The sequence below is a fragment of the Lissotriton helveticus genome, chromosome 10, assembly GCF_964261635.1.
Source record: "Lissotriton helveticus chromosome 10, aLisHel1.1, whole genome shotgun sequence".
Classification (NCBI taxonomy): Eukaryota; Metazoa; Chordata; class Amphibia; order Caudata; family Salamandridae; genus Lissotriton; species Lissotriton helveticus.
Genome location: NC_136071.1, coordinates 995,943,011 through 995,955,698, shown reverse-complemented (window position 1 = coordinate 995,955,698; position 12,688 = coordinate 995,943,011). Strand labels below are relative to the sequence as shown.

General features: G+C 42.5%; 1 protein-coding gene across 1 annotated transcript in view; it reads right to left on the bottom strand.

The window, feature by feature from the left end:
* Positions 1-3,773: 3,773 nt before the first annotated feature.
* The window catches only part of MACC1 (MET transcriptional regulator MACC1), a 172,356-nt gene continuing 163,441 nt past the window's right edge, over positions 3,774-12,688 (bottom strand). Inside the window, exon 5 of the mRNA XM_078663673.1 lies at positions 3,774-7,346. Coding sequence (XP_078519799.1) covers positions 7,137-7,346 — 210 coding nt within the window. The 3' untranslated portion in view covers positions 3,774-7,136. The remainder of the gene's footprint in view (positions 7,347-12,688) is intronic.

Here is a 12,688-nt window from a genome sequence, read left to right as displayed (position 1 = left end):
CAGCCATCTTTTCAGTAATTTCCACTCACTATCATTTAAGCATGGTTCATGGTGGTCTGTTTGTGCTGCTTGGGAGGAGGAGTATTTGCCCTGACTCCATCTCTAACCTGTCTCTGTCCTCCACACACCTTCCTACCCATCCTAAATATCTTACCGGTCACTCTACTTTCCTGGCAGTGAGTGTCCATGATTTCTGACACTGGTGACTGGCGTCTGATTTGTCATAAACTCACCAACAGTGCCTTGAGCACAAAACATCATTGCGCATGGCAAATCATCTTGCCAGTACATTCTCAGTGAATGTCAGGGAAGTTAGATTCTATTTGGGCTAGTTGGTCTATGTGTCAGGATGAGTCTTTGCACCGACTTCAACTTCCATCATGCCCTGGGCTAAACACACCTTCCCAGCCAGCACAGGCAGCGACCTGGGGCTATGCTATCCCAGAAGGTGAATGGAAATGTACTATCAAGATGTCTGATGCTGGTGCAAGTTGTTTGGACCACATATCCTTGGTGTGAGTTTGTGAGAAGTATGTACATGGTTATAGTTTAGTGGATTTTCAATTTACTTTCATGTATTTTTGTTATCAATCAGGCATACACATCACATGCTCTTCAAATATAAATGATTTTATATGTTTATACAGTCATTTGTTTAACTTTATCCTATACAGTGATGTCTGTAGGGGTGTAATTAATAACTTTATTTGAATGTGGATTGTGTACTCACCAGACTCTGGTGCTCCGGGTATTCCATAGACACCCTCCAGCAGAAGGATTTCACGCACCTTCTCCTCCCAAGAGGTGAAGTGGACAGGTTGTGCAGGAGGGCCACTGCCAGTCTGCTGGCTTTGTGCAACTTCCCTGGCCATCAGCCTCTTGACCCTCCTTCGCACATCATAGTACCAGCTCCTGATATCATCCATTATGAGCAGGGAAGGGGCTTGAACATTTACCTTGTTAACTTTCCTCTCCCACACCCTATTTCTCTGGGACAGGGGGGTCTGTTGGACTTAGTTCCCAAATAACTGCGGCTCCACTCTGACAATCTCATCTGCAAGCACTTCCAACTCCTTATCTGTAAAACATGGCTGCTTCCTTTTGGCCATGGTGATGGTGAATATGAAGGTGAGGGGGAGTGTGGAGGTGAGTGTGAATATGAATATGTGCGTCTCTGTGTGGTTTTTTATGAAATACAATCCGTGCAAGTTGTGTGAGTGTGTGAGGCAGGGAGGCTGCGAGCACGGAATGTGTGGTGGAGGCTCCTTGGACCTATTAGCAGTTGTGGCAAAGGAGCATGGTCATGGTGTTGGCCCTTTATATAGGTAGATTTGTGGGTGTGGTTTATTTATTTATTTTGGGAGTCAACAATGGTTGTTAAGACTGTGTTTGACTTCCCCCTTGACATTTGATACACAGACCGACACGGTTCCGAAACCGAGTCTCATGCAAAGTCATCTGCTTGTGTGTTAATACGAGTCGGATTCATGACCAGCATGCTATTCTTGAGTGTTTCCAAATGAGTTGGTTACATTGGTGCTCTTTCCGGATGCTTCGTTCGGTATGATAGCATTCCGAACGACTCGGTTGGAGTTTAACATGAGATGCATTGTACTCTGTCACTCGGAGGGCTCGCGGTTGAGTCGTTCTGAAAGCATTGCGGATCCGAATCGGTGGGAATGCTTTCTGAACTACATCGGAATCAAGCCCCATGACTGACATTGCCACCTAGCTATAGTGTCCCTTTAACCTTAGTTTTCTTCAGTTAATTTCTAAGGATTTTTTATGATAAGTTCAAGTATTTTTTCTATACCTACTATAACGTAATGGTAACCTTTATTTTTTTGTGAGTATATATATTTCAAATTTCTATTTATTTTATATTTTGCATTGTATTTTATACAGTTTTTTTCATGCATATGGTTTCCCGTTTTTATATTTTTAATGTGTTTGTGTTGTATTAATTACCATAATTCTATATTTTGATGTTATTCCTCTTTACTTTCATTGTACTATGAGACCAAGTATAGCCAGTACCTCAATTGTTGGCCTGGGTTGCAAACCTTTTTTAGACATTCTTCATTGCATTTATGATTTTTGTCTTAAAATAAAAATCTTCATTGAAAATATTTAATTTTGAGCAAGGCATTACCTCTTGGTTTAGAAATACGTTTAGAAAAGAAGCATAAATGCCATGATTTTTATATCACAGAATTTCTAAAGAATGCCTATGCCTTGAAAGCAGACCTTAATTTGTAAAGCAACATTAAGTGCCGTGCCTAAAGCTCTGCTCACATGCCCACAGCCAGTGCTTTTGAATATCTGAGTGCTGAATCCGTATTGAATCCCCCTCATGCCTCTTTAATCCACTTCCTGAAACACCATGCTGCTCGATCGCTCTCTTGCAGGTTCCTCTGTTTCCTCTATGTGACACTTTTTTGTCTTTCACTTCCTCCTTCTTTCCGCTGTTGTTTTGCCCTTGCTTGGTCCTAGTCAATGACTTATGAGGAAAAATAAAGTCTGTACTCAAAAATAAGTGCAGGTGGGCCCCATCAGCAACTACTGGCTTAAATTGAGCACAGCTTGTTAGTAAGTACTAGCAACAAGGCCCAATCATTACAATATAAGTTTTAAAATGTTTTTCTAAAATGTACAACTGAGAGGATACTCAGACTGTCATTTATTGACTTCACAACTGACGAGTATTTCCTTAAAGTATATTACCTGATTTTGTTTAATGTAATTGTTCGAAGTGTGTATTATAGCCATTTGGTTTACATAATATATAGTTACATTTAATCTTTCATTTGAACTAGTGGCACAAACCATCCCTTCACAGACCATTTTTGCCCTCCTGTGAAACCCTTTCGTAGCCCATGCATTTTTAGGAATCCTAAGTTAATATTGGGCTGTACAATCCACTCTTTGACAATTTTGTTTCATATTTTATTTCTGTGTCACCTTCCCTGAATAGCACTTGAGGCAGGCTTGCTTGATTTGCTGACTAATTGCAATTTAGCTTTGGACATCATAGGCCAGGTAGCAGCAGAGGTGCAAGTGATGGAAGTTGCTAGGGTCAGTGTTAGGAGAGGATGGCATTAGTCATGGAAGTAACATCTTTGGCACCTGCACATCTTTTTTTGAAACACTACGTACTGATTGAGGTTACTTAATGGTGTAATACTGCAATATCCATTTTAATGGCATATCTATGTTATGTTGGTAGCATGGGATATCCTCTGTACAAAGTGCTCTGTTGAGCAGTCTGATGGGACAGGAAACACATTGAAAAGAACACAGGAGTAAATGTATTTCAGTCAAAGCACTGAGAATGTGAAAAGGAAATCAACTGGCCCTTTCAAAGTAGGAAAGAGCAGTGGAGATGTCCATGCATATCCACTTCTGTACCAAAGTCCAGTAATTTTCAGCTATGATGTTATTCGGCATTGCAAGAACTGTTTAGTGATGGGCAATCATTGAATTATTCACTGACTAAAGTCATAGGCGGCCTTTACAGATATACTAAAAAACACATGTTCAAGAAAAACACATTGCACAAGGGCATTTTACATTTCCAGTTCAATACTTCATGTATTGCTGTCCACACCAAATGAAAGATACTTTCAATACACAAAACCAGAGTACATTATGCCTCAATACTGAAAATATATAGGAGTAAAACACAATTTCCGACACATTTGACAGTAATCATCGTACATATTAAAAGTCCCAAAACAATGTTAAAACCTCATCTCAAGCTATCAGTATCATAATTGCTGAATAACATTTATTGAGATTTTAGAAAATATACATTTATATTCTGGAAATATTGGCAAGAAGACGAAATATACAATATGATATTTACATAGAAATAGCAGCAAACATTCAAAATAGCAGAAGTACATTATATTTATTTACATACACTTACATACTGTAACACTGGAGAAGAAATCACTGTGCTTTACCCATTTGCCCAGATCAGAGCATGTCAGGTTATTACATAAACAGAAAAGTCTGCCACTGGCTGAAGATACTCTCTTTTATATTGAATTTTAATTAGTTGTTGGTAATAATTGCTATCATGTGTAAAAGTATTTGATGGTATCGGACCAGTAACCAGATACCCAGGTTAACCATGGCCCTCTTTATCTGCAGAAGCGCGTCTCTTTCTATGCTCCTACACGATCTTTGCGCTCCTTGTCTCTATTCTTGGCCCATGTCCTTCATTTTAGGCGTCAGGGGATAGGGGGTTAGCTCCTTCTCTGTCAAAGCAGCAGCTGCCTGGAATGCTGTTCCTCTGGTCCTGCGTACCATCCAGGATCCAGGTATATTTAAGAAAAAACTGAAGACCAATTTGTTAATTCCTCTGCCTTACCCTATGATTTCGCGCCGGGACACTCAAGAGTAGCCGAGTGCGTAATACATTCATATATTAATAAATAATAATAAGAATACAACGTTCATATAAAGTGTTGACTTTATCTGTGAATAGGCCAGTTATTGGAAATTCATGGACATGCATAGTTTATGCACATGATTCATGATGCGAAAATATGCCAAACCGTGAACCATTACAGCTTGCTTTGTTTCATTCTTTTGGCTGAGTTAACCAATTCAATTCACAAAAATTCTGACATTTACACTATAGCATTCACTAACATGAATTAGAACATTGGAATGTTTGGAGCTCCATTGAAAACAAGGGAATGCTCCAGGCTTCTAATGACCGGTAGATGCCCAGAGCGCTAACATTCTAATGTTGTTGTTCACAGCTGTTGCTGTGAACAAAAGCCTCACACAGCCGGGGGGGTTTCAATTCCCTTGGGCTCTGTGAGGCCTTTGTTTGATTTGTTAGAACATTCAGTCCACTATTGGTGGAATGTTCAAATAGCCTTATAGCCCTCCAGAGCTGGGCTATACTGGCATTAAAGTGCTGCTCCCTTGTTAAAGGCCGACGCTGGAGCAGGCTAGGAGGGGCTATAAGGCTATATTAGAACATTGGAATGTTGAGAGCTCCATTGAAGACAATCCATCAGAAGTTGCCTATATGAACTTGCACCGACCCGCTGCTCTCAACAATTCAATGTCCTTATATACAGCCTCTACCTTTCTCATTCCCCTGCCTCTGAAATATATATTAGGCAGAGGGAAGAGAAAGGCAGAGGCTGTGCAGGAGGACGCACACAGCCTTCACCATTCCCCCCTCTTGTAGTGCAGTGTCACTAGAGCTTCAGAAGAAGGGAGGTTTGAATGCTGCTCAGCTCCTGGTTCTCCCTGACTTGTCTGAACTACAAAAAGCAGCTCAGGCAAGTCGGGGAGAACCAGTAGCTGACTTCAGCCCTCTTTCGCTGTGAATGTTCAACAGCTAACAGCTGTGGCCCTGCATGTGTGACTTTAGAGCCAAGGAGGATTTCAACCCCCTCCATCCTCCTAGAAAGCTACTACAGCTCATTCAGCACTATGCAGCGCGTCAGTCTTAGAGCTGCAATGGGCCTACTGCCTTAAAAACGCAAGAAGAAAATGCAGGTGATGTTCAGAGCAACCACTCAAACTGTAGACTTACAACTTGTCTGACCATGAAAGAAAAAAAAGCATTTTAACTTTTGTTTTATGTTTTTCACTCCAGAGCAGATTGTTGCTCAAAAACATAATTGCTCAGAGTTTCTTTTGAAATAATAAGGCTAGAATGTTTTCCTGATTACCATACTGCGCAAATACTAAAGTACAGAACACGTCTTCTTTTCTTCTAATTAGCTGGCAGCACAACTGACAAAAGGTGGTGGTGAGGGAATATTTTCAGAAGTAAAGTTAAAAGAATATTTTGAGTTGGATGGTACAATTCATTGTTAGGTTGATGAGTTGTATGCAGGTAGCTTGTAAAAGAAACTGTTATTGAAAGTAGGGGTGGGCAAATGTTATATTGGGCAAACTAAGTTTGTATGCATTTAAAATGTTGTAGATAACAGAAGGTTCAAATTTCGTACCACTTGAAAAAGATTTTTTGGGCATTTTTTTTCGCAAGAGAATTCTTCTACTTCGTCACAGATTTTTTTCTTGCCAAACCTTGTTTTACTAATTATATTCTTTCAAAATGTAAACCGGACAACTTTAAAAACATGTTATATTTTTTGAAGATTGCAAAGCTTTGAAAAAATCTCAAGCCCTTTACCTAGTAAAAATATGGTAATTCTAATTACCCTTTAAAATGAACAAAAAACCGTACATGTTAAATAACAATACACAAACTTATACTGTTTGTAAAGCACAGGAAGAAATGTCGCCTCTTCTCTTACAGAACCAAATTGGTTGAGGTGCCAACAACTAACTAATCTTAACATCAGAGTACACATAGCTTGATATCAGTTTGTATTCACATGTGTATTACACATTGATGACTTTACAGTTAGATAATTCTTGCATTCCTAGTCTCAGCGTGTCACCATATCACGGGCCAAATTTAGAGTTTGGTGGGTGGTTTTCTGCATCATGCGTGTGAAGGATATCCCATGCAAGTAAGAGAAGTAAGGCCAGGTGTGGGGGGGGGGGAGAAATTTGACAGACGACGATGAGGGAAAATTAATTATTTAGTTTTCCCTCGTGATCGTCTTTCTAATCCCACCCAACCCGGCCCCACTGCTCTTACCTGCACAGGCTGTGGCTGAATGCAATAGGTTATAATGTGGTTGAGGACAGGATATCGGTCATGAATGTGATGAAGTATTCCATCCAACAAACTAAACCAGGTCCAGTGTCCCAACATGTAACTTAAACATTGTTGCCACACGGTGTAAAGTTTCAAATTCATAGTAATTGTTTAGTGTCACAGTGGGAGGTCACAGTTCCTAAATGGCTGAAATGGGTATCAACAGATGTCTAAGTGGATATGGTGTATCAAAAACACATCACTATATGTATAATGCAAGTAGCAACACTTGTTGCTTCCTTATTTGCTTAAGTATCCATGAGATAGATTAAAAAAAACACATACTTGGCATTTAAAAACACAGCTATACTTTCAAGGCTATAACATTTTAGGCTAATGGACTGATTTTCACAGTTCACAGAACAGAAATGTACAAAATATTTTTATGTAATCATGTTTAAAATGATCCCAATAAACCAGGTTTTTACTCTGCTCAGTCCTCTATCTTGGAAAATGCAGAGGTCCTGAATGTCTCCATGCAGTTCACCAGAATCAGTGCACCAGTTAGTTCTCGCCACTGCCGGGTTATGGGATTTTTCATTTTGTCCAATGCAGAATGCAGGTCTTGTAATACATCTCTGTAACTTTCTCCATAATGAGCTCCCCAGTTGTACAAGAAATCGTATGCAGGCTTCCACATCATCTGGCCAAAAATACATACAGAAAATAATTTAATTAAAAATGTTTACCCCAAAGTATGCCTTTTTTTTTCATTATCTTATGTGAACTGTTCAACATGTAGACACTGTGATGGTGATGATATCCTTTGAGACCACCACACATTAAAGCAGCAAAGGTGAAAGCACATTTCATCTTCAAGTAGAAAACATGGGTAGAAAATAATGTAGAATACATGAATTTGTGGTTGGATGTAATTGCAAACATGATAGGTAAACAAGGGTATTAAAGAAAATAGATAAACAGTAAATGTAAATACTATATTCTCACAATACTGGTTTAAAAATTAATATGTATTTACATGGTGAGAGTGGAGCAAGAGAGAAGTCAATAAGTGAGAAAATGTACTACTTTTAATTTAGAATTCAGGATGACCTGCAAACAGATAGCAAGCTACTGTTGGCATTGCAATGCCTCTTAGGTGGATCATTGACAAGGGTATTTAGATATAGGGAGGATCCTGCTTGGACATTGAGGGAGGACCGTTCCTATTGCAGCAGGATCAAGACTGATTTGCATATGTCCAGACTGAGTTGGCATGCTGTGCAAAATAACTAGGGACTGGGATGCTGCTCTCTGTGATCACCAGTTGCTGAGATTAATTCAGGCATTTAACCCATCACATTTGTGTTTACTTTACTACTTCTGTTAGAAGTGTCATTGATGGTTTGGTATAGTACTGGGCTTAGTCTGATGTGATGAATGCTGTGGGCTCAGGACCAGACTGTGAAACCATAATCACCCCTGGCAAAACCGTTCAAACCATCCCAGCTCCCATCGTCCCTTCACTCTAGCTCCCTTTCTTTCCATCATACTGTCTGTCGGTTTTCTTCTCTTCACTCTCTCTTCCTCCTCTATGATCTCCCTCTACTCTTACTCATTATCTCTCCTAAAGGCCTCACTGTGCCTCCTGCAATTAGTCTGAGAGAGCTAGAGAAATAAAAACAGAAGTACCAACAGTGGCACTTGGCCTACAAATACTGACCCCCAATGGCTCCAGCCCCCCTTCTTTCTGAGACAGCCCTGTGTGTGAAATGGTGAGGGACTTCAGTATCACAAGGTTATGTGGAGTTCTGTTTTTCCTCCATTTTCTGTCCTGGACATAGATGTACTATTTGTTGTTGGTGAGGTTTGTGAGTACCAAGGTGCTTACATGTTTTGCATTTTAGTTGAAGTTTGGATGCTCAAAATGGTTTTCCAGAAATGCATTGAAGTCATTTAGAAACATTTTGATATCAGACGTCATGGAGGCAGGGCAAGGGCAAGAAATTAGTTTGAACCTTAGGTTGTGTATGGAGATTTTTTTTGACGAGACTGAAGGTTTTGTGTATAGTTAAAGAACCTTTTGGTCAATGCAGTACACAAACCCTCAAATTCCAAAAGTGCATTCATGAACCTAATTACAAAAGAAAATCAAAAAGAGAGAAAAAAAAACTGTCAAATAAGGCCATTCTAGAATCAATAACTAGACTACAGATGGTACAATGTCTTGAGTAATCTGACAGGAGAATATTCCTTTTGTTAATCTGACAGGAGAATCTTCCATTTGTAAGCTTGTTATTGGATTATGTGTCTTGTTACAAAAGATACATTAGGCCTATCCACCCAAATATTTCTAGCATAGTTTTAATAGTATTTATTTATATTCACAATGATTTCTAGAAGTACTGGAAAGCTGTGCCACTGTGAATGGCATCAAGTAGCAAGCTCCATGTTCTCAATGAGGAAATGGACAAACTCGGATCACACACTCTCCCTCTTGAGATGTGGAATGACTAACAACTTAATCATATCTCCCTCTCCATTTAATGTCTACATGGAGCTGCATGATGTCACCATAGAGCAACATTCAGAGTGGCCTCAAACTCTACTTATCACAATCTTGAAAAGCCTTCAGGAAATACTAGGAATCTAACAGAGCTTAATTTTACTGAACGTGGCTAGTGCAAAGCTGAAAACCTCATTCTCAACTCTAAACAAAAAAATCGAATCCACACAATCAAAAAATGTATAGAATCACTTTCAAGCCAAAACATGTCACAGACAGAGGTTAGCTTCAACACATTGTTGGGTTTCATCATTGTTCAGAACATGAAAATACTACCACGGTGATTGATGGTGACAAAAACGACATCATTACAACTACTTCAGATTCTCCAGCATACTGAAACTCTTTCAGATTTTTCAGACATAAACTTTCACGTCAAGAGGAAGGCAACACTATCCTTGCTGCCTTCCCAAATCCACTCTAGTGCATCTAAAAATTATTCTCCAAGCAGCAGCCTATCTCATGAAAGGCACAAATTAATCCAAGAACATCAAGCCTACAAAGCCCTCCACAACCAAGGACCAGCATACATAAACCACCAAATGAACTTCCACCAGCCCCCCAGAAATCTATGCTCCACTCACATTGCCCTCGCACAGACACCGCACATCCACTGATGCCACACCGGAGGACGATCTTTCTCCCACCTCGCTGGGACTATAGACCTGGCTCTTTGACTGAGACCCACAGCCAAGCCCCTGGATACCCTCATGGGTGATAATCCACTCTGTATAAGAACAGTTTGATTAATTGATGTTCATTCAAGGTCACCTCTACTGGCTTAACCCCAAAGTCAAAATAAACTTAAAAATTGCCTAAATCAAGTCATGTACATATCTACTTCAGGACTGCCCAGCTATTTGATTAATAAACCTTGACCAGCAGGAGGAGTAGCAAAGGACATATATAGTAAATCTTGGTCCCAACCTGAAATCCCAATATTTATCAAACTGAAAAATGTGATCCTAACAAACACCACAATTCTGGCTCATTCTCCAGGGTAAACTCAGAATCAAACAAACCTGTTATATTTTCCGAAGATTCTAAAAAGACAACTCTTACATTTATTTCAAATGACGTATGTATTTATGTGTGTACATACAAATGTGTATAGGTTTGTGGTATTTCGATAGTGTGAACCTTGTCAAAATGCAAAAGCGTTTGCACAAGGTTAAAATATCCATAAAGCCAATGAATAATAGGAGAGGTAGTCATTTTGTGGATGGGTAATATATTGTCAGGTAAGATTCTTAAAAGAGGTGTGTATTCAACGCTTTCCTAATTGGAGCAGTGTTGCGGAGGTCCAGTCAGACACAGGGGATGCTGTTCCAGGTCCTGGTTGCATAGATGAAAAATGGCAGGTGCCTTTAATTGTTACATTTCTTAGTTTGCAGCCTGTAGGCATCCTATTTGGGGTTGTGCTGAGAACTACCTGAAATGAATAGTTTGTCTGAAAGATAAATGAGTTGCTGGTCATGATTGCTTTGTAAATGATACAGCTCATTCTGAAAATAGTACAGGCTGGTAAGGGGAACCAATGGAGTACCACTGGGACGGGGTGATATGATCATATTTCTTCAACACCTGGATGGGATGTGCTCTGATGTGTAGGATCCCCATGAGGGGTTTCAATGTGGAGCCTATCCAGATGTGAGAGTATGAGGCTTGTACAACAGATCTGAAGTTGCTTTCTGTAAGAAACTGTTTCAGTTTCTTTAAATGAGAGAACAGGTATCAGGTTGTCTTTGGTTTTAGGCAATGTGTCAATCAATGACATTTATAGAGCGCACTACATACCCGTAGGGTCTCAAGGCGCTGGGGGAGGGGGGGTGCCGCTACTGCTCGAACAGCCAGGTCTTCAGCTTCTTCCTGAAGGAGAGATGGTCTTGGGTCAGGCGCAGGTCGGCCGGGAGGGAGTTCCAGGTCTTGGCGGCCAGGTAGGAGAAGGACCTTCCTCCTGTAGTCGCTCTTCGGATGCGGGGGACGGCGGCGAGGGCGTGGTTGGCTGATCGGAGGTGGCGTTTGGGAGCGTAGAAGTTGACTCGGCTGTTGAGGTAGCTTGGGCCTTGGTCGTGTAGGGCTTTGTGTGCGTGGGTGAGGAGGCGGAAGGTGATTCTTTTGTTGACGGGGAGCCAGTGAAGGTCTCTCAGATGTCCGGAGATGTGGCTGGTTCGCGGGATGTCGAGGATGAGTCTGGCTGAGGCGTTCTGGATCCGCTGGAGTCTCTTCTGGAGCTTGGCGGTGGTACCGGCGTAGAGGGCGTTGCCGTAGTCCAGTCGGCTAGTGACGAGGGCCTGGGTGACGGTCTTCCTGGTCTCGGTGGGGATCCACCAGAAGATCTTCCGTAGCATGCGTAGGATGTTGAAGCACGACGAGGAGACGGCGTTGACTTGCCTGGTCATGGAGAGGGAGAGTCCAGGATGAAGCCCAGGTTGCGTGCATGGTCTGTCGGTTTGGGTGCGGTGCCCAGGGCGGGGGGCCACCAGGAGTCGTCCCAGGCGGAGGGTGAAGAGCCCAGGATGAGGACCTCCGTCTTGTCCGAGTTCAGTTTCAGGCGGCTGGTCGTCATCCACTCGGCTACCTCTTTCATCCCTTCGTGCAGGTTGGCTCTGGCGGCGGCGGGGTCGTTGGTCAGGGAGAGGATCAGCTGGGTGTCGTCGGCGTAGGAGATTATGCTGAGGTTGTGTTGGCGTGCGATGGCCGCGAGGGGCCTCATGTAGACGTTGAAGAGGGTGGGGCTCAGTGAGGATCCTTGGGGGACGCCGCAGATGACTTCGGTGGCCTCTGATTTGTACGGTGGTAGGCGGACTCTCTGTGTTCTTCCGTCGAGGAAGGAGATGATCCATTCCAGTGCCTTGTCCTGGATTCCGACGTTGCTGAGGCGCTGTACTAGGGTGCGGTGGCAGACAGTGTCGAATGCCGCGGAGAGGTCTAGGAGGATGAGGGCCACTGTTTCTCCATTGTCCATCAGGGCTCGGATGTCATCGGTGGCGGCTATGAGGGCGGTCTCGGTGCTGTGATTGGCTCGGAAGCCGGACTGTGAGGGGTCGAGGGATCCATTCGTCTCGAGGAAGGCGGCCAGCTGTTTGTTGACGGTCTTCTCGATGACTTTGGCTGAAAACGGTAGGAGCGAGATTGGGCGGTAATTCTTGAGTTCGGTGGGGTCCGCTGTGGGTTTCTTGAGTAGAGCGCTGAGTTCGGCGTGCTTCCAGCTCTCAGGGAAGGTGGCGGTGTCGAAGGATGTGTTGATGATGTCTCGCAGGTGGGGTGCGATGACAGCGTCGGCCTTGTTGAAGACGTGGTGAGGGCAGGGGTCGGTCGGTGATCCGGAGTGGATGGAGTTCATCGTGCGGATGGTGTCTTCGGTGCTGATCGGGGTCCAGGCGTGGAGGGTGGTGGTGGGGGGTGGTTGTTCGGTCTTGGTGTACGTTGGTTGGTTGTTGAAGCTGTTGTGTATGTCCGCAATCTTGTTGTGCCTA